The following is a 20,363-nucleotide window of genomic DNA, read 5'->3' on the forward strand; positions in this document are numbered from 1 at the left end:
GGTCGGCACGAGACCCTCTGCATGACAGATGGAACCAAGGCCTCAGCTTGTGGCCTCGGTTCTATCTCTTATCTCTTATGCGAACTGAAGAGCACCGAATTCTAGCAGCCTAAACCAGGAGTCAGGTATCAGGGGCGAGTGCCAATCGTACCCCCATAATTGACTGATAAACTTGCACACCGTTTGTTCTCGAGCCTCCAGTGGTCGTCGCAATGAACGACTCGGTCCAAGTGGCCAGCGGGCGACTAGACGTCCACAGACACAAACAAGGCCAAATGTCGCCAGCCGATATTGATTAATGACTGATCTCGTTTCAGACAGTGCGATCGCCACGCGGATGTGCCGCTGTGCGCCAGCTCATCCTGTAAGTATGGATATCGCTTAAATTACGCTGTCGAAAACGCAGCGCTACGCTTATCAGTCTCACTGAGACTTAGTTTCCACTGAGCCCTCATCTCCACAAATCTAATAATTTATGTCCAAATCTCAACCTGGTCTCAAATAATACACAACAAGGAATTTACTGTTTTCTCTTGTTGGAAAAGGGAGGAAAGGCATTGGTAAGAGCTTTTCCAACACCTTTCTTCATTGGGGAATTGGTTGGTTTTTTTTGTTGTGATATAATCCCACCCACATGTATAACCAGATAGTCAAATACAATAGATGGTCTACATAGGCCCTCATGGTCAATAAACAAGATAGATATAGAAACAATGAACATGAGCCACTGCACTTGTCCTGGACCACTCCATCTTTCATACTATCTATGAATCCAGCTGTCCAGACAATTTTTTGATCCCTCTACTTCAGCCATAGCAGTTGTTGAGTCACAGGGAGGCTCATAGTTGGGAAATACACCTTGCTGACCCTCCCAAGCCTTGATTGTGGCAACAACTGTTCTATCACTGATGTCTGATGCAAAATCCAACTAGTTCAAGTGTTGCCAATGCAGGAAGAAATTTTATGTCCAAAATTCATGATGGTGGCAACTCCCTCTTGACCACAGTCCCTGTGACAACAATTGGTTATACACTCAAAATGGGCTCAGATTGTACATGTACCACTCTCTTGGGTAGAACGGTAACCGTACCGCACAAGCTCCAAATGCGATCACGGAGGATGTAATATTGTTAGCGCGTCATACAACAGCGAAGTCGTCGTTTACGTGCAATGGAATGGACTTTTTCCCCACTGGTGACATAGTTCTAAAAAAAGGCGAGGGCCATATTACACATAGATATCAAAACGCACAACGCCTGATACACATGTCCTGAGCCGTTATTGCGGGAGGAATCCGATGCTTTTCCAAGTACCCACCCATCTATCCACGTCGTGTGAACTCAGCTGTACAACGTCAGAACCGGAGAGCGCTGGCGACGCAGTCCGACCCTTCTGCGACTGTACAGGAGGGAGAAATCCCTTGCTCTCCATGTGCGAGGTATGAGAGCCCACGTGGTCACATCCCTTGCGAAAGAATTGCAGCAGCCTGAGCGCGATTCTGTCATCAGCCTCGCGGTCACGACCGCCCGAGGGCTTGGAGGCAGATAAGCCGGAAATACCAATATTCTCCAGTCGTGCGAACCACTCGTCGTAAGGCACAAGGGGCACCTTGAGCCTCGATGCCAAAGGCTCTATGATAGTCGCCCATTTCACTGGTCGGGGATGAATGATGTGCAACGTCTCATTCGGAACGTTGCACATGTCCACTATAGCAGCCGCAGCGAGTGGAGTCGTCAGCCACGATACATCCTGAATTGACGGGGTCAATAAATGGAACGGGACATTGATTCGCAACTTGCCTCATCGCCATCGGGTAGACATCCGACGTATGTTGCTGACTGGACGAGAGCCGGGAACCAGTGTCTGGTGTCCCATGAGCCACTGGCGCTGCCCGTCAGCAACCCCACTCGAATAACATTAGTCTTGAGGCGTGTCATCTGTGCAGCAAGTTGTACCAGTCTTTCTGCTATCCATTTGGATTCAAGGTAGCCATTTTGTACTGCGGCTTTTGCATCCAAGATGGCTGCTTCAGGTGCTGGATTGACAGCTGAATCTGGACGTAGTTGAGTATTCTGAATGACTGGAGAAAACTACATTTCTACCTTGGCAAACTCCGATGGTGCTGATGAAAGAGAGGATTTGGAAGTGCGGGGAGCGCAGGGCCATCTTGATGAGTGCCTGAGTGCCTCTAATCAAGCCTTCAAATTCTGTTAACGGGGCATAAAAGTCCAATTTCCATGCTTAAAAATATCGCATGAGCTAGCGCGGTTGAGAGAAAGCATTAAAAAATACCATTATGTATTATATGAGTAACAGTAGAAGATATCTAGATGACAATCAGAGTATGTACTGATAGACAAGCACAAAATACGCACATTGAGCATAGACGCTTCATCCAGCCCCAGGTCTTCGGCATCGAAATCACTCTCAATCAGGATTAACTTGGGCGATTCCAGTACATCGACGGAAAGTCCTTGGAAGACCAAACTCTCGCGCTGTCTGTGGCGCAATCCAAATTCGCCTCGAGTCTTCCTGTTGAGCGCATAGATTCGCTTGATGTCGTTTCGACCAAGCAGCTCGGCCAAGAGATGGGATCCAAGTCCACCGGTGCTTCCAGTCAGTAGGACAACGCGGTCTGAAGCGACCTCTTGCAATACCGGTTCCTCGAGTGCTGTGACTATATATTTTTCAAGCAGCTCCCGCATCTCGTCGTCTTTACTGGGTGCCTTGAACGACTCCCCAACAACGCTTAGCGACGTATCATGATGAGAGGCCGCCATTTTATGTCGGAGATCGTTCAACGATACGTCAGCCAGAAGCTGGAGTTGCGATATATCTAGAATGGGCCGCAGTGCATACGATAGCCTGGCCGCAGAGAGGGAATCGATACCGTAGGTAGTCAATGGGGTATTTGGTGAAATGTCTGCAATGGAAACGTTAAGGACGATTCTAACCGTGTCGGCAAGCCTGTCCACGTTGTCTTCAACAGATATTTTCTGTGCGACTTTCATAGGGACGAGATGTCTTCCTAGCTTCGGCATGCCGAAGGTCCTGTCCAATGATTCCCAATCTAGATCTGGGATATAATGAACAAACCTCTGCCCGCTCTGGAATCGAAATAGAGCATCTTCAAGCCATATGATCATTTCTGGTGCAGGGATAAACGTTAAGTACTATCAGAGACGCGATATTTGATTTACCTTCCGCAGAAATAGACCACTCTAGGAAATGGCTGAAGATGGTTGCTTGTGCATTAGCTTGACCTACAAGCAACATTGATGAATCTAATATTCCCGGGCACACGAAAGAGAATGCGTTCGGAATCAGAGAAATTGCCTGCTCCAACGCCATGTTTGCACTGCCATAGTGTGAGACGAGAAGCTAATGCGAAGGTCGATCACTTACGCGCCATAGTTAGTCTGACCGCCAACCCCAAACAGCCCAGATACGGACGAGAACGCTATCAAAAAGTCCATACTCGCAATATCAACCGTGTCTCGAAGAGCAGAGAGAACATTCAGTTTCGCGGCGAATACGCCGGAGTAATCCTCCCTAGTGAGGTTCTGGAATGCGCGATCCGCAAGAACAGCCGTCAAGATCATGCAGCCGCCTAATGGGGCGGTGAGGCCTCGTGTGAGAGCTTGCATTCCCACCGTAGAGGTGGCATCTACTGCATGCACTTCAAGATGGAAGTCTTCAATGCTTCGCAAATGTTCGAATATGCGCCTCGCGAGGATGTCTCCGTTGTTAGAGAGACCATCCTCTCCCCGACGGGATGTGACGATGACATGACGAGCGCCTCTCTGTCAAAGACATCAGGAGTCAGAAGCATCAACTAGCTCCTGCGACTCACCTGATACATCAAGAGCGCAATCCGTGCGCCAAGACTCCCTATACCACCAAGGATGAGATACGATTTGTCTGCGCGAAAGACGACATGACGCTGGATCGTCTCTGGAGCCTGAGCGACATGAGGAATCAAGGGTTCCTTGTTGAGGATTTCCGCACACAAGAAGTCAGGGTTGGTTTCCAGGAACGACATCGCCAGCTCAAGAGCATCTCTAATTGCCAGAGGATCTCGATGAAGGAAATCAGGAAGGCCCGTACGCTCGTCGTGCCAAGCAAATAGCCTTCCCCTCGTCCGATGCAGCAATGTTTCGGCCAGTTGGATAGAGCATTTGTCCTCGTATCCAGAGATGATGAGGTCAAACCGCCCGTGGCCCAACCGGGCAAGGTCACGCAAGCTGATATCGGAGATGACTTCGGTGAAGTTGATCCCTTTTGACAAGTAGAATCTCTTGACGGTCGACCCAACGAGCGCATCAGAATGCGTAAGAAGGATAGATGATGATTGAAGACGTGTGGACTGTCTGAAGGCACTGAGTCCAGGAGCCAGAATAGCAGTGAGAAGGCCGGGTAGAAGGGCAGAAAGCGAAGCGGAGCACTGAGCAAGGCGTGAAGATACAGGACGCAATGCATCGACCTCCAGTGTAGCACGCTGGCCACGAAGACAGTCAGTCAGGCCGACTAGGCAAGAGTCCTGCTCCAGTGTCCCTGTGCTGTCCTTAATGACTGAACCAACGACTCCCACGACACCGCCGTCAGAGGTCGCCGACAGTACATGCACGAGCACACAGCCCTGGGGAACGATGTCAATTAGAGCACGTGCGGACGAGGGGCCATTGATGTCACAGTGTGACAACGGGAGCAAGCGAGGAACAGACAATATGCCGTCAGAAGAGACCATGATCTCTGGCTCTTCTTTGAGATGGCTGGGGATTTGAATCAGGGCCTCATGTTGCATGTCTGTCGTGAACGACGACGGGAAGGCGATCAAATGGATGGACCATAGTGGGTATTCGCGGCGTAGAGCGCGAGCCAGCCCTGTGGCAGAGGCAGAATGCTGGCCTTGTTCGGCCAGGATCCAGACATCAGACTCAGAGGAAGGGTCTACCTCGCGGAGGTCGCTCTGCAGGTGATCCTCATCTCCGAGTCTATAGTGACAAATCTTGCGATTATGCGAGACGAGATACGGCTGAGGGTTGAATGCCTTGATGCACTTGAGAGTCACGAGTGAGGAGTGCTCTGTATCGTCGTATTGAGCAAAAAGGACCACCAGCCCAACGCGTTTCATAATGTCTGTGAAAGCCATGACGACGGGCATGTGAACATTGTTACCTCCAGAATCCGTAGAACCCGGGATACACGCGACATGATCCAATACCGTCAGCGTGAGGATACCGTGCGGTCGAAGGTGGCGTACACAACGAATAATGGTTGCATCTAGTTTGGGCTGTTCTGCTCCCACAGGGTATGATGCAATGGCAAGATCAAAGAGCTCGGTGTCCTCATCGAGCGACTCCATCCAATCGTTTAAGCCCCACGCGGAAACAACTGTACAGTTGTGGCACTGAAGTCGAAGGGCCTCGCGCGAAATGTTCCCAACGATGTGCATCTCAACGAACAGGCTTGGGTATTGATTTAGGACTTCAGCCACAACGGCGGGCAAATGCGACACTAAGCGTCATCATGTAAGTGGGCTAGCTGTCTTCGTGATAAATGCGACTCACGGTTAGTTAGCAGTAACATTCTCACCACGCGTGACCGGCCATCAGACGCCATATCCTCCAGGCAGGACTGAATGCCAAAATGGCTCATTTCGAGCGCTGACTGTGTGATCATCGGAGAGACGGCCTGTGCAGCTGTTTAATAAATGTGACAGGGACGATATACTCTCCGTACTTTTTGTGGTGTGAAGGGGCCAAACCCCACCCTCGCATTCGCATAAAGCTGTGACTCCACACTGCCCAGAAGATTAAAATGAGACTACAATCGCTATCTCCGCTGAACACTCACTATTCTCTCGTCTGTACGCTCGAGGACGACTTGAGAACGCTGGGAATCTGCAATGCAGAGCCTGTGTGTGTTTGCACAAGTAGCCGATCGACAACTTGAGGCACAACCATCAGCGGGCGAGAAACTTCGCGCAAAGCTTGCATGCGGTGTCTGGCAACTTTGACACCCAACAGAGTGCACAACCGCGTCCCGCTGTCATCAGCAAGAACCATATCGTAGATCATCGAAGCTGTGGTTTTTCGTGTTTAGTAGATGGCGGCACATGCGAGGCAACTATCCCAAACTCACTTGGTGTCCAGCCTCTCACCACAACATGTTCGTAGATATGTTTTGGAAAGTACGACGGTTGATGTGGCAGATGAATATATAGAGCGCCGATTTCAGCTGGTAGATAGTACCCGTTAGGATCGTGGTTGCCATGGAAGGGTTTGTACGCTGTGATGTGGATACAGGCGTCCAATATCGCTGGATGTAAGATGTAATTCTTCCCACTGTATAGTAGTATTTCATTAGTCCAGAGCTATGGAAAGGTAATTGTTACTTGCTCTATCAGTGTCTCATCTAATCCCCTAATCGAGACAAGCGCTTCTCCGTAACTGTAATATGCGTTCGTCACCCGTTGGAGTGAAGGCCCATACGACGAAAAATACGACAATTCTTCATAGAACGCTGTCTCTCACGTATCAGCAATGGTAAAAAGAAACGTTGAAATATTTCGGCGCACATGAACCGACAAAATTCGGGCACCTGCGTCGGATGGCCACAATGTCCAACTTTTCGCCGGGCAAGGGGTCTTCACATGACAGATAGCCATCTGCGTGCAATCGCTCTTTCTACAGGGGGGCTTATAACGTGAGAACATAGTAACAGAAAGCGCACTGATCACACCCCGTACCCCGTTCACACTGCTCCCCGAGGACGTCGCCGATTTGATGGACCAATATGCGCCGTCACGGTGAATACTGAGTTTGACCGGGATCTCCGATGATAGAGATAACATCGCTCGAAAGCTGACATTCATCAGTGTCGTAGCGCCATATTCCAACGCCTGTACAGCATGCATCTATGAGTTTCGCACCAGGAAAAGGCAATGACCACAATACCATCTCCACAAACCCTGCCGCGGGCATTATCGGCTCTCCTCGAATAATATGCTCGCCTACCATTGGGTGGGTATCGCAATTGATCCTCAGATACGGGTGATTCAGCGGTCCGTTATGCGGCGCCATCTGCTTTTCGTAGCCAAACGTATCCGGGTATAAGGGAAACTCTTTCTTCACAAACGGGTACGGGGGGAGGGAAACCGCAGCTTCGTAGCATGCGCGCTGGTTCAAGCGGGTAAAATCTACACATTTGTACCCCGCAGCAGTCAGCTTGCCGAATAGCTCGAGGAGGTTGTGATGTTCGGACAGAATGTCACCAGATTTGGGCCGGCGAATCGAAGATAGCACGACGCTCTCGTTGTCGACCATCGATGACATATACGACGCGAGAACAGGATGTGGCGCAATTTCGACAAACGTCGACGACGCAGAGCCACATATGGCTTGGATAGCGTTTGTGAAGCGGACAGGAAAGCGAGTAGCTTGCCAGAAGTACTCAGCATTGTACGGACCCTCGAAGTACCTCCCCGTAAGCGTTGAATAGGTTGGAATAATGGGTACATGTGCGCCGGGATAGCGATAGAACAAATCGTTCAGACTTTCAACGTATTGTTTCCGACAAAGCTCCATGATTGAGGAATGGATCGGTACACGCGTCCTGATCTTACGGGCAAAGACGCCACGTCGCTGGGCAAAGGTTACAGCTGCATCCACGGCGGAATCGTGCCCTGCAATAGCTACTGCAGAAGGCGAGTTATAGCACGCGATCTCCACAGTGCCTGGGATACCTTCGGCACGGACGGCGTCCAAAAGGGCTATTGCATCCTCGGGCCCACATGCCAACGCTGCCATCGTTCCACTCTCACTCTCAATTGACGAGAATGCCACACCTCGTAAAATGGCCAATTCGACGGCCATTGCTTTTGAAGCGGCTCCGGACGCGTAAAGAATGGCTGTCTCGCCCGCAGAGTGACCAATTAGAATGTTCGGTTTGACCCCCAGACTGATCAAGAGGTCGAACAAGGCTATCTGGAACATTGCGATCGAGGGGAGAATCACCGATATCGGCCACGTTTCTCCCAAGTCTGTATGGTGGTTTCCGCCGAACAGGCCATAGTCCTCAATAACTGATGTTGTCGTGACATTTCTGAAGACTGCATCCATCTCGAGGATGCTGTCTCGGAATGCGGGAAACGCTTTGAAGAGATGCTTTCCCACTAGTATATTCGCAAGTTAGTTCAATGTGATGGGTCATATGACTCTACATACTGTCATAGTGTTGAGGGCCTTGTCCAGAGAAAACAAAGACGATCGGATCAGAGTTTGAAGCGTGTAGGGAATATTGGGGCAGTGAAAACTGGAGAGAATTGTCTGCATCAGGGGTGGCGATTGCATATGACCTCCAAGTCATTTGTCTTGCCGTGCGACCGAGCACAGTCGACAGCACGGACAAGTCCGCCCTGCCATCAGCCACCATGTCCGCTATCGCTGACGCATTTGACGAAGCACTCCGGGCCGATAGGCCGCCGGCCAAGAGTAGGACAGGCGTCATGACATCCAGCGACTCGGCGCTGCCCATGGAGTGCAAGGGCGGTGGCCCTTCCAGCACTACGTGGGCATTGGTGCCACCTATCCCAGAGCTAGCCATAGCTATCAAAGACCTGTGTCCAGAACGACAAGGCAAACATATCGGAGAGCGCGGGACATGCAGCCGATGGCGATCCCAGGCTATTGATGGATTAAGTGTCCGAATATTAATGTTGGGCGGTATCAATCCATGCTGTAACGTCGAAATGACTTTCGACATGGACGCGAGAAGGGATACAATTTCTGTATGACTTTACAGACCATAAATCGCAGTGTGACGAGGTTTTGAAGTGCGAAAACATACCCGATGTTTCCTTTCACGCTACCTACGAGTAGGTCGTCATCGCGCTGAAATTCCTCTCCAACCCAATTAGCTTCGATAGGGTCGCCCTTTGCAGTGCCTAGTGCATCCAATTAGCCTTTAAACTATCGAAGTATAAATGCCACCACAATTCGACGCTTCACGTACCCGTTGCATGCAACTCGATGTAGTCAACTTCTTGTGGCTTCCTTCCCGCGCGTGCAAATGCCTGTATCATAGCTTCACGCTGTGCGTCTCCAACCGGCGCGTTTGGTGGCGCACTGGCTCCTGTCGAGTTGATCGCTGTCCCGAGTATCTAGTCCCATGTTAGCAGCCCTGTTATTGCACTATAATCTGTATAACATACTGTAGCATATATTCGATCATGATCTCTCAGTGCATCGTGGAGAGACTTGATGACGATTGCGCAGCATCCTTCCGCTCGGACGAACCTTCAGATGAGGAAGAACATGAGGTCATGACAGAATTATCCTAATAATTCTTACCCATCCGCTTCTGAGTCGAACGGCTTGCATCTACCGTCCTTTGCGAGGATCGATGCTTGGCTATATGAAAACCATTCCATGAACCTAATACCAACAATTCGGATCTTGAACATCGACCGCAACAGCACCAAGAAAATCTTACCGGTGGTTGAGCTGGCAGCCGGCGACTATAGCAGCTTCGCATTCATTACATGTCACGGCCTGGACCGCAAGATGCAGAGCTGTAGCAGTGGAGCTGCATGCCGTATCTATCGAGATGGATGCGCCAAGAAGATCGAGGTGATACGAAACCCGATTGGCCAGCATGGAAGGTGATCCTGCAAGAGAGCCTTTCGCCTCATATTCGTCCTGAATAGAAGGAGAAATCCAGCTTCATGCGAGCGAACGAAGTGAAAGATCGTACCACATCTGTTACAGTCCCAAGATCGATACTAGTTCCTGATGTGAAGCAGCCAATATTCTTCATTCTATAATCTATTCCCGAATCACGGAGCGCGAGGAAGGAGTTCTCAATCAGTTTTCTCGTGGCGGGTGCCATTGCTCTAGCGTCGCGGGACGAGACACCAAACTCGACGTTGTCGAACATGTTGATATCCTTGAGGAACGAGCCATGACAACCCTTGATTTGTCCCAAACCGTTACCGGTCCATCTACGAAGTGAGGCGGCATGTGATAATTATTACTGTATCGTAGGGTCGAAGAGAGCTCACGATTCGACGTTGAGTCGATCAGATGGCATTGATTCGTACGCCTCTCCTCCGTTGAGGAGGAATTCGTAAAATGCATTGTGATCAAAATTATTGTTTGAATATGTCCCACTTGGCAATTCTACCGAGATCCCCACCTGTGAAGGCAATTATAAGACTGAATTAGGATCTTCACGGAAACATAACGTACTACAGCTATGCCAGGCATGCCACCGTTGAGCAACATCTAGGGGAATGTTCAAGAAGAAAAAACCTGGCGCCGAACGCACAGAATGGCATCGCCATCTGATTGGAGACTGTTTATATGGATAGAATAGCTATGCACAGAGTGTCCGGTGGTCCTAGAAGATGTGAATTCAATCTGTCATAAACGGGATAAGAACCTCTGAATGCGATGTCGGCTCAGTGACCGCAGAGATCTGTCAGATGTCATTGTATCCGCTAGAATGAACGCTGGAGCCACAGCGAGAACCATCTCTTACATAAGGAGCAGATACGGCTAGAACCTGAACGCACAAGGTGCCTGAGATAAGCGCCCGCGATGTAGCATAGCGGGATTACAAAATGGGCAGATTATCGGGTAGTTTAATCATACTATCATTGCACCAGTAATGCAACTTTTTCAGTATCTGGGCTCCCTATAGCGCAAATCGAACCGGAGCGTCTCGGAGTTTTCGCCAGTCGATGCAGAATGTTTTAATGTACATACGTGAATTTCATAGGCTCAGTATGTCAAGAATTGAGCAATACCAAGAGCAAAACAAAACCGTAACAGTAGTGCAATTTTTCTTCGAAGCATGTCACGTCGACCGTCACAATGCCGCACATGCCGTTTTCTTTGTCCGCCCGGCGTTCAGTGGCTGGACTGCGAAGTTATGCGAAGTACGCCACCGCTACCATCAGCTGAGTCAAGATTCACGACGCCGATTATAGCTAACTGTCACGGAATTGAGTTCGACACAGGATTCAGGAGGGGTTCACTATGCAGATTATTCCGTAGAAATTAGAATAGAGGTGTGTGTGTTCTTTAAATAGCCATGGTGAGTTATTGTGTTAATCGGACATGGCGATCACCCACCCGAGGGCACTCTTGGTCGAGATGTAGTCCTCAAAACACACTCGCGAGGCATTCGAGTCGCTCTCGTATTTTTGATTCATACGAAAATCATACAATAGTGATAATAACTGTATTTTGTATCATACATGATTTATTGGTATTTTTAGAGGGGGAGGACCAGCTGTAAGTTCAGTAATTGCACTACTGTTGCGATTGCATTACTGGTGCAATGATAGTAGGTCGAGAATAAGTTCGTACCCAGCCATTTTGACTTTTCAGCTCCTCTATAGAACACACTCTGCGGTTTCGCACTTCGCGTCTCTTTTTCCAGCGGCCGGCGCCCTCAACGAAAACAGAGGACGCGTTTTAAGTCCGACTGACCTACGAGTCTAGGCCGAGAAGGCGAATATCGCGAACGTCTCGCGCATTTTCTCCGGATATGGCCCCTTTACATACGATTGTCAGCACTCCCATCTTACCGACTTGAAGTCCATGGAGAAGACGCTGCTCATGTCACAGCAAAGAATTGATCATTTTGTCACGACAGAAAGGAAAGGAAAGACATCGAAAAGGTACCTTTACAATGCCATGCACCTGTTCTTCTTTACGAATTGAGTCTTTCCCCACTGGAGACACGGTCAATTTTTTGTTGCGTATTAGTTGCCCATAGACTGTGACCGGTCCGAGGCACCCTTGAGGATAGCCTTCATTCTCATCCGTTCTCTAGACAGCTGTTCGAATTCCCAGGCTGTCGTTGCTTGTATCAAACTTCAGGAACACATCGCCTACTCGATAGCAAAATCATCATGCCAAAGAGTTATCACCCACGAGTTCACCTCATCATTTTGGAGTAGAATGCATGCAATACCTGACAGGGACGCCCAGGACGACGGACATCTAGATCATGGCTGACAGCCGTGTAAAGCTTATACAGACATTCCCTCAATATCTAAGAGTGCTGAACACTGCCAATAGTGGCGTCCAAGGTGTAACGGCGTCAATCAGTCCCGGAGACCCTTCATGTTGCGCAGGAGAGCTCTCGATGAGTGCCTTACTCGCCCAGTTGATATCTGATCGTAGCGGAGTTCGCAGCTGAAACAGGCAGAATGGAGCCCGCTAGCAACGCACCACAAGTTTAAGTCATCATTTTTTCAACATCGTGCACCGATATTGGGCCAACGGGATGCTCCAACCCTCCCTTTAAACGAAGCCGCAGATTCAGGAATCACCCCGGGTCTACGGTCTCTCGATGCAACATGTTTTCTAAAGGACAGGTCTCTTCTGTCTGTGCCGAAGTTTTGGTTGTTAGACCTCTGGAAAGTGTTCAGAAAGGAGTATCGTGTTAAATATCACCAGCAATATCACCAGATCGTTTAGTTGTGCCACTGTTCTACACAGGAATGCATCAACACTTTGTATACCGGCTGAGAATGCGGATCATAATTCGCTGGCTGATGGTATGTGGGCTCGGTCATTCAGGATACGATTTCATCTAATTTAAACCCTCAATCTAAGCCAACGACAGTGCGCTGATAGACCAGTATCATGATTTTTCCCAAAAGGACCGTAGCGGCTTGGCCTATCTTGCGGGAGCTGAACCCTCTGGCAGTTACGTCAGTGTTGCAATCAGCCCTCAACCTATAAAGACTGTAAAAAGAGAAACTTCATGCGTGATTGGGTCGACGAATATGTCTGGCCCTCCATTCAATTGCTCCGAGCTGCAGCAGCTCCCCAATCCATTCAACGAGCTTTCATACATGCCCCCAGGAACAGCACATGCGTTTCAGATCGCACAGTATATTATGGTTGGCTCCATGGGGGTGAGCATCATGTGCATACTACGGACCGCTGTTTTTAGGGATGAAGCCGTTTGCTGCAGGCTTTAGCATGGGAGTTGTTACTCAACCTGCCAACTGATCACCGGCTGCTTTTTGAATATAGAGTCACCTTCCCGACCATCGTGTATTATTTCTCGAGGTAAGTCCTGTGATAGCATTCGGTTGCAGTGTCTCATTTCTGCGTCATCTTCGTTAGACTCTCTACCCTCTCATACGTGCTCTCCAGTACTATCTTTCAGAGTGAGTTTCTCGTTCTTCCATAAAAATCATGAAGTGATACGATTGCACAGCTTACCCAACCGGCTACTGCGTGGTGATTCAGAGGGTCGTCACAATCTCCATGGCCATATCCGTCTCCTCGACCAGTCTACTCTTTTACTTCCGTATGGCCGCCGTTTTTCACAACAACAGACTCGTAATGGCCGTTTATGTCGTCTTATGGCTTGGAGTTGTCGCGGGTGGCATAATGCTTGTTGTCTCCTCAACAGGTGGTTCCATGCCGCTTCCAGAATATTGCACGATGTCCAACATGGAGAATTATGGTGGTGCGATTGGAGTCATGGTTCTCATCCACGACACATTCGTCTTCACAGCGATCTCGTGGAGGATCGTTCATCATAGTTACGGTGACGGTGAAAACTCTAAGAAGAGGAGAATGCGCATTTTCCTTTTCGGCGATTACCTGCAACCAATTTCGAGAACACTACTGCGAGATGGGCAGTTTTATTATGTGTACGTGTCTTCACGAACATCGCAAAGGACTAACGTACGACGATTTTGGTAGCGCCAAGATTGGGTGTAATCTGGTGATCGTCATTCTGTTCTACATCTATTCACTCTCACTCGTATACCGAACATTCTTCACCATCCCAAATGTGTTTGTCACGAACTCGATGGCGTGTCTCATCGTTCGCCATGCGAAGCTCTCACTTGGGTCTTCGGGGAAAATTCACGAAGTAGAAGAAGACAAGTCGATTCCTCTTGCACTTCCGAAACATGATGGTGAACGCCATCGCGCGGGTTCAGTGTCAGATTGTACTGCCGAACCTGGGGTTACGAGTATCCGTATTGTTAAGACGGTCAATGTGGAGCAAGTGCAAGACTTTAAGATTGGAATGGGAGAATGCTGCGACAAGAGTATCTAGGATTCTAGGTAGAGCAAAAGTGCAGGGAGGATATGTATCTATTGCCCACACTATATATATAAATATGTATTAGGCGGTACCTCTTCTGTTTATTACACAGAGAAATTGCTATATATCAGCACGTCCTCCTCAATTCGACCCCATGAATGGATGAAATAGCCGCCAATAACCAAGTGGCCCCACTCATCAAGAGTGCCGGTGTACTATACTGATGTACCTTAGTAGAGCGTGCCAGTTATTCAGTGTAATATCTGGATGCCAAATTAATCAACAACTTCCCAGGGACGCCCTCTGGTACTACACCCCAATATACCATTTTGCAGGTATGGCCGTAATGACTGCAGATTTAGGTGCGTTCTCGCGATTCTGTACTGAATTATAAAGTAATGAGTTTCTAGGCATAAATTGTGTCGCAATGGAACACCACGACGCGTGCTACGCTAAACCTGACCTCAGGGGCCCGAAAAGTTGTATTAATCACCGGTGTATCGAAAGGTCTCGGAAAGTCGATGGTTATCGCATTTGCCCAGACTGGTGTCTCCGGCCTTGTCCTCGCCGCTTGTTCCGACATGCCCGCCTTGAAGGTCGCCGTTGAGGCCTCTCAGCGCTCTGGGCAGTCGTTCAAGGTGATCACCGCCACCCTGGATGCGAGCAACTTGGCGCAGGTGGATGCTGCCGTCGCCAAAGTGAAGACAGCGTCTGGGCGGCTGGACATCCTCGTGAATAACGCAGGTTACCTTGGCGCGTACGGCCTCGTTCAAGGGGACTCGGATCCACAAGAGGCGTGGAAGGCCTGGTCGGTGAATGTGCTAGGCGCGTATGCAGTGACACGCGCGTTCTTGCCCCTTCTGCTGGAGAGTGTGGACAAGATAATCGTCAATATCGGCAGTCTTGCCGGGCTCGCGAAGACGCCTAATCTCCTTGCTCACTTGGTGCGTTTTACTTGGAATTTCCAGCGTATGGTTAGCGTGCCATTGATGGCGACTATTTTCCAGACGTCCAAACTCGCGCTTCTGTGATTCACAGAGCTGCTGATGACAGAGTGCGGCGAGAAGGGCATTGTAGCGCACTTCGTCTACCCCGGTGTGATTGAAACTGACATGGCGAATCAAGTTCCCGAAGTCAAGGTGGGTGGGTTTGGTATTATCGACCCACCCAAATTGCTTGCGCACGCGCTTGTTTGGCTCGTACGCGAACGGCAGGAGTGACTGGCTGGTCATTACATTAGCCCTCGGTGGGGCGCGGAGGAGCTGTTAGAGAAGAAGCAAGAGATTATCTACAGGAAAAAGCTGAAGGTGAAGATGGTTGTATTGCACAAATTCGCACTTCTTCCATCGTTCAAGAAGGGAATCGAAGAGACTCGGACATGTCCTGGATGAAGTTGTCAATCTTTTTTTGTTAAAGTTACCCAGCACATAAGCCGAGGAAGGCCGTGTCACTATCACCGTGGCAGGAGTCGAAAATAAGAGCTTGCATGTACTGAATGGAATTGTCACGTTTATTTTGTTATCCAGCTTCGGGCTGACTGAGTCGGACACTGTCGCGACGAAGAGGACTATCACGTGAGCGCGTCGTCGCGCCACCCACGAGGACGCGCGCCACCGTCTCTCACCCGACCCACGTACTGTGCATCGCTCTGCTCTCATGGGACAGAACTTTGAGCCCCAAACACAACTGCGACGCTCACGAAGAGGGCAACCCTTCGTGTCTGATTTTGTACTCCCTGATCTGTCTCATGCACCATTTGGACCACCGATATTTGTCTGCGCAGCTTCCGCTGAAGATCTGTATGAAGCGGAGCGAGCGAATGTCGATCTGCCCTCCCTTGAAACGCGCCATTATTCAGGACTTACGAGGAGAGAAGATCTGGAAATTGCAAGGCCCTCTCAAGTTTATGGACGAAAGGGCCGATCCCCGAGAGCATCGACCCAAGGGACCGGCCGCGGTTCCGACAGCTTCGATGAGAAGATATATCGCATAGGCGATACTGTGTTAGTGAGAACCATAACAAAGGTACCCAGCATTGCTGTGGTAGTATCAATATGGGATGTCGCTCGTGATGGCGTCGCTTTGGAGCAAGGTCTGAGGATCAAAGTCCATTGGTTCAACAAGCCCGAGCAGCTTCCGGCTATTCGGGCGCGTAGGGAGACTGGTGAAGTAATTGATCATTCCTTTCGGCCGAATCCTTTTTCTGATCACAACAACCTTACTAGGGCGAGATATACTATTCATTGACCTCCGTGGCCATGTTGCCGCCCTTGAGCATCATTGACCATTGCACTGTGGCTGTAGAGCCAACCCCGATCGTACCTCGAGCCAGAACTCGCCCCAGTGACGCGGCCCGCACGTCAACTTTTTATTGTAAGTTGGCCGTGGACCCTCTGAGGGGAATATTTTTTGCTTTCAACTGGGATACTTTAAGAAATCACGCATTGGCTACAGTAGCCCACGCAGATGGCAGCCCACGCTCAAGCTTGGAGGCATGGAACGTGAAAATCGAGGAGCAAACAAGCGCGAGCGGGAGTCCCAGGAAACGTGCTCGAATAGCTGCGGTTGCAGATGCTGCTCGAGAAAAGGCAGCCACGCTCGAGACAGTTACCGAAGAAGACGTTGGATCCGACGTGGCCAACTCGTCTCTAGATGCGGCGGAAATGCAGTCAGACCCAGAATGTGACACTTTCGTACTGGGTGAGTTTGTGCCTCAGGAGAAAGATAAATCAATCGACGCGAAAAGCATACATGTTCCTGAGACACCCTCTCGGAAGCGGAGGCGAGCAATCCTTGTTCCCAACACGCCACGCATTCCCCGAGCTCCGCGCGCCGTTCCGGCATCCGGCGCCCCTCGCCGTACGACGACTGCTATTCCCAAGCGATCGCGAAAACAAGCCCAAGCCTCAGACTCGGAGGATATCTCTTCTGTAAGAGATGAATATGTGCCTCAATCAGACGAGGACGACGTAGAAGAGGAAGAGGAAGAAGCCCACGAAAGCGAAACAGAGAACCCTCGTGTCCCCGCGACACCCTCTCGCAAGCGAAAGCGTGCAGCCGCTAGTCCCAGCACACCTCGCACACCCCGAACTCCACGCACTGTCCCAGCATCACGGACTCCTCGCCGTGTAGCGACTTCCACTCCTAGGCGATCGCGAAAACAGGGCGAAGAAATTGTGCCCACGTTAGCACAGCCTACTCCCCATTCCAAGGCCGCTCTTCGAAAACGAAAGCGTACGGCACTTGCAGTACGACCGCCGCCTCCCATAGATTCCGGGCTCAACCTACACACACTGCTGGATGCACAGCTGGGTGCCGTCGCAAGCAAAGATCCGTGGCTGCGGGCGATGCATGTCCTACATGTTGCAGCGCGTCCGGAAGCATTGCCGTGTCGGGAGGAAGAGTACGGTAGGATCTTGCGTGCTGTGGAGGAATTGCTGGAAGAAGGGAGTGGAGGGTGCATTTGTGAGCTGATTCTACACGTACTGTACAGGGCACAGAGGCTAATTGTGACTTTCATGTCTATGACAGATATCTCCGGCGTCCCGGGAACAGGGAAGACGGCTACCGTGCACGCGGTTGTGCGCGAGCTCAAGCGGATGGCGCAGGAGAACGTACGTATAACCGATATCATTCAGTGACGAGTTGTCTAAATCATGCGATCGTCGCCTAGGAAGCAAATCCTTTTGCATACGTAGAAATAAACGGACTGAGGATTCCTGAGCCCGCCGCCGCTTACGGTTTGTTATGGGAAGCAGTCTGCGGGCATGATACTGAACGTGACGGACATCTGAAGATCAGCTCTAACCAAGCGTTGAAGTCGCTCTCAAGACATTTTAGTGCGGGTGAGAGGGCTGGTCCAGGCGGACACGCATGGTATGGACACTCATGATAATCATGTTCTTGAAGCCTCACCGTCCTTCGTTGCCCAGCGTTGTGCTCATGGACGAATTGGACCAGTTGATGACAACTAAGCAAGATGTGGTGTACAATTTCTTCAACTGGCCCACGTTAATGGGATCGAAACTCGTCGTCCTCGCAGTGGCCAACACAATGGATCTTCCGGAGCGTGTTATGTCAGGTCGCGTAAGAAGTCGATTAGGTAGGTGTGCCTCATCATTCATTTACTAACAATTGACGACGCCGTTACATTAGGAATGATACGCATTAATTTCCAACCGTATACTACTCCGCAATTGGAAAAGATCGTCCAGGCACGGTTACTCAGCGCAAAGGAGGGTCTGTCCGCCGGATCGCCAGACGTCATTGCACCAGACGGCATCAAGTTCGCTGCAATGAAAGTATCGTCAATCAGCGGCGACGCCCGACGGGTGCTGGACATTTGCAGGTAGACTCCCGTTATCCTTGATGATGATGTACCTGCTCATTCGATTTGGAAATATAGACGAACCGTGGAGCTCGTGCAGCCGCGATCCAGAACTGCACGTACAGACGACGTCAAGGAGGTGATCAAGGAGCTGCAGAACAGTCCCACTGCCGCGTACCTGCGCGAACTGAGCTTCCACGAGCGACTTATGCTCGCCGCACTGCTCAAATGTATAAGGAAAGAGGGGATCGAGGAGATTCGGTGGGGAGATGTGAGTTGAGGCCGCTCATCCCGTTCGTGCGTTTGCTCACATGCGAACACCTCCAGGTCCAACACCAACACCTGGTATACATGAACCTCCTTATGAACGACGACGATCCCACTCGGAGACCTACGCCAAGCGACCTGCGCATGGTCCTGGATTCGCTGCTTGCTTGCCGGGCCTTGATTTGTGAAGACGGTGCGGTCGTTGCGCGCAGGCCGGAGGACGATCGGAGGGTGGCTTTGAATCTTGAACACGCGGAGGTCGAACGAGTGCTGGGAGAAGTCGGAGGACCCAAATGGAGGAGTGCGCTCAGCATTTAGCTGTATCTTATGTGAGTTCCTCCGATGAGCTGAGGATGCCGAAAACTCATAGCTGCATGTTTACCAGTCTTGTTTATGAAGCTATAGGGACCTCATACCCCTTCCATAATGTATTACTCCGCATAACGTCCGCATGCAATATCAATCACCAGTATATGGTTACATCCAATCTATTAATGATACATTACCTACTCACAGAGGTGGCAGGGGCCGCCGGCATTGTGGGCAAATGCCCTGGAATAACGATGGAATAAGCTGCCTGTTCCAACCTACTCTGATAAGGCACGTACCTTAATCGCCAGCCACTGTGCGTGATGAGGGAATCAGCACGACCCAGAGAAAGCGAACAACACACGCACCCGCTCAAGACACGCCGTGTGCTACCCGCCAAAGAATCGACAGTCAGCACCCCACGCAGCACGAACAGAGCACAACGCACGAAAAGATGGCAGCACGGTGCGAGACTGTAGCTCTTTCTGGTGTTCGCCGCGCCCAGGATCCCGCCCGAGCGGCGCACGCCCGTCGCAGTGCCGAGAAGGTCACCGAGCTCCTTCCCGTCGCTCGACTTCTCGCGGCGCCGCATGGACGCGTCCACCTCGATCGCGTCCATGCATATCGCGCAGTCGCCGAGCGTCTGCTCCGCCGCCTGGGGATCGGGCAGGGGCAGCGGTGGGTGGTAGTCGTACGTCCTCGTTGCGACGACCTGCCAACAGAGATGTGGTAAGCGGGAAACGTAGTGGGCGGGGAAGACGCACGCGGTGGCCGAGGAAGAAGGTCGGCCCGAAGCGTTCTTGCAGCATGATAATGCAGATTTGGAGGAACATGAGCCCTGCGACGCCGTATATCCAGCCTAGGCCGTGCGCGGCAGTCAGACCAGCTGCGAACGAAAGAGTGCGGAGGACTCACCCCGGGGTTCCACGTCGAGGATGTTCTTCGGACAGCCAAGGAAGTCTGTTGTTCAGTGAGGATGGGCCCGACAACGGCGAATCGTCCTGCGCTTACAGAGTACGAAGAAGAGTCGGCACGCGGTTGCGCCAATGAGGTACTCGGCAGACAGACCGCTGCTCCTGCTCCGCTTAACTGAGCGGTAGATCTGCGTCATCCAGATGAATGAGTAGAGCGAGCCCACGAACAACAACGGCAGGGACAAGATGAGGACAATCCGAAAGACGAAAATTAGGAAGATGGATATAATAGTCCCTGGGAGCAAAGTGAGCTTCGCAGGTCCGTTTACACAAGCGAAAGAGTGGCACGCACACATGCGAGCGGCGGGATCCGTCCGAATGTGGTTCCACAAGAACTGCAAGAACGACGGTCGCTCTTGCACCGCTGGTAGAGTAACCGGGGCATTGGGCTGAGGTGG

General features: G+C 50.7%; 4 protein-coding genes across 4 annotated transcripts; 3 read left to right on the forward strand and 1 right to left on the reverse strand.

The window, feature by feature from the left end:
- Nucleotides 1-1,278: 1,278 nt before the first annotated feature.
- On the reverse strand, nt 1,279-10,286 carry FIBRA_04328 (uncharacterized protein; the record flags this gene model as incomplete). The annotated part of the gene is made up of 25 exons (XM_012326140.1): nt 1,279-1,749; nt 1,827-2,053; nt 2,103-2,240; nt 2,293-2,326; nt 2,376-3,148; nt 3,201-3,358; nt 3,406-3,803; nt 3,854-5,517; nt 5,571-5,694; nt 5,743-5,803; nt 5,857-6,085; nt 6,145-6,340; nt 6,398-6,525; nt 6,581-6,689; nt 6,752-6,904; nt 6,960-8,176; nt 8,229-8,797; nt 8,851-8,947; nt 9,016-9,163; nt 9,215-9,299; nt 9,354-9,437; nt 9,496-9,701; nt 9,757-10,003; nt 10,064-10,197; nt 10,251-10,286. 25 exons carry the CDS (start codon nt 10,284-10,286, stop codon nt 1,279-1,281), a joined length of 7,686 nt encoding a protein of 2,561 aa, XP_012181530.1.
- A 2,519-nt stretch (nt 10,287-12,805) lies between these two features.
- Nucleotides 12,806-14,100, forward strand: FIBRA_04329 (uncharacterized protein; the record flags this gene model as incomplete). The annotated part of the gene is made up of 5 exons (XM_012326141.1): nt 12,806-12,937; nt 12,997-13,094; nt 13,152-13,195; nt 13,246-13,687; nt 13,740-14,100. The coding sequence occupies 5 exons, from the start codon at nt 12,806-12,808 to the stop codon at nt 14,098-14,100; spliced, it is 1,077 nt and encodes a 358-aa protein (XP_012181531.1).
- A 569-nt stretch (nt 14,101-14,669) lies between these two features.
- Nucleotides 14,670-15,308, forward strand: FIBRA_04330 (uncharacterized protein; the record flags this gene model as incomplete). The annotated part of the gene is made up of 2 exons (XM_012326142.1): nt 14,670-15,057; nt 15,127-15,308. The coding sequence occupies 2 exons, from the start codon at nt 14,670-14,672 to the stop codon at nt 15,306-15,308; spliced, it is 570 nt and encodes a 189-aa protein (XP_012181532.1).
- A 436-nt stretch (nt 15,309-15,744) lies between these two features.
- On the forward strand, nt 15,745-19,000 carry FIBRA_04331 (uncharacterized protein; the record flags this gene model as incomplete). The annotated part of the gene is made up of 8 exons (XM_012326143.1): nt 15,745-16,257; nt 16,314-17,553; nt 17,620-17,702; nt 17,762-17,964; nt 18,021-18,190; nt 18,244-18,436; nt 18,494-18,686; nt 18,743-19,000. 8 exons carry the CDS (start codon nt 15,745-15,747, stop codon nt 18,998-19,000), a joined length of 2,853 nt encoding a protein of 950 aa, XP_012181533.1.
- Nucleotides 19,001-20,363: the final 1,363 nt, after the last annotated feature.

This window comes from Fibroporia radiculosa (genome assembly GCF_000313525.1).
Source record: "Fibroporia radiculosa TFFH 294 genomic supercontigs, scaffold2818, whole genome shotgun sequence".
In the NCBI taxonomy this organism is placed as follows: Eukaryota; Fungi; Basidiomycota; class Agaricomycetes; order Polyporales; family Fibroporiaceae; genus Fibroporia; species Fibroporia radiculosa.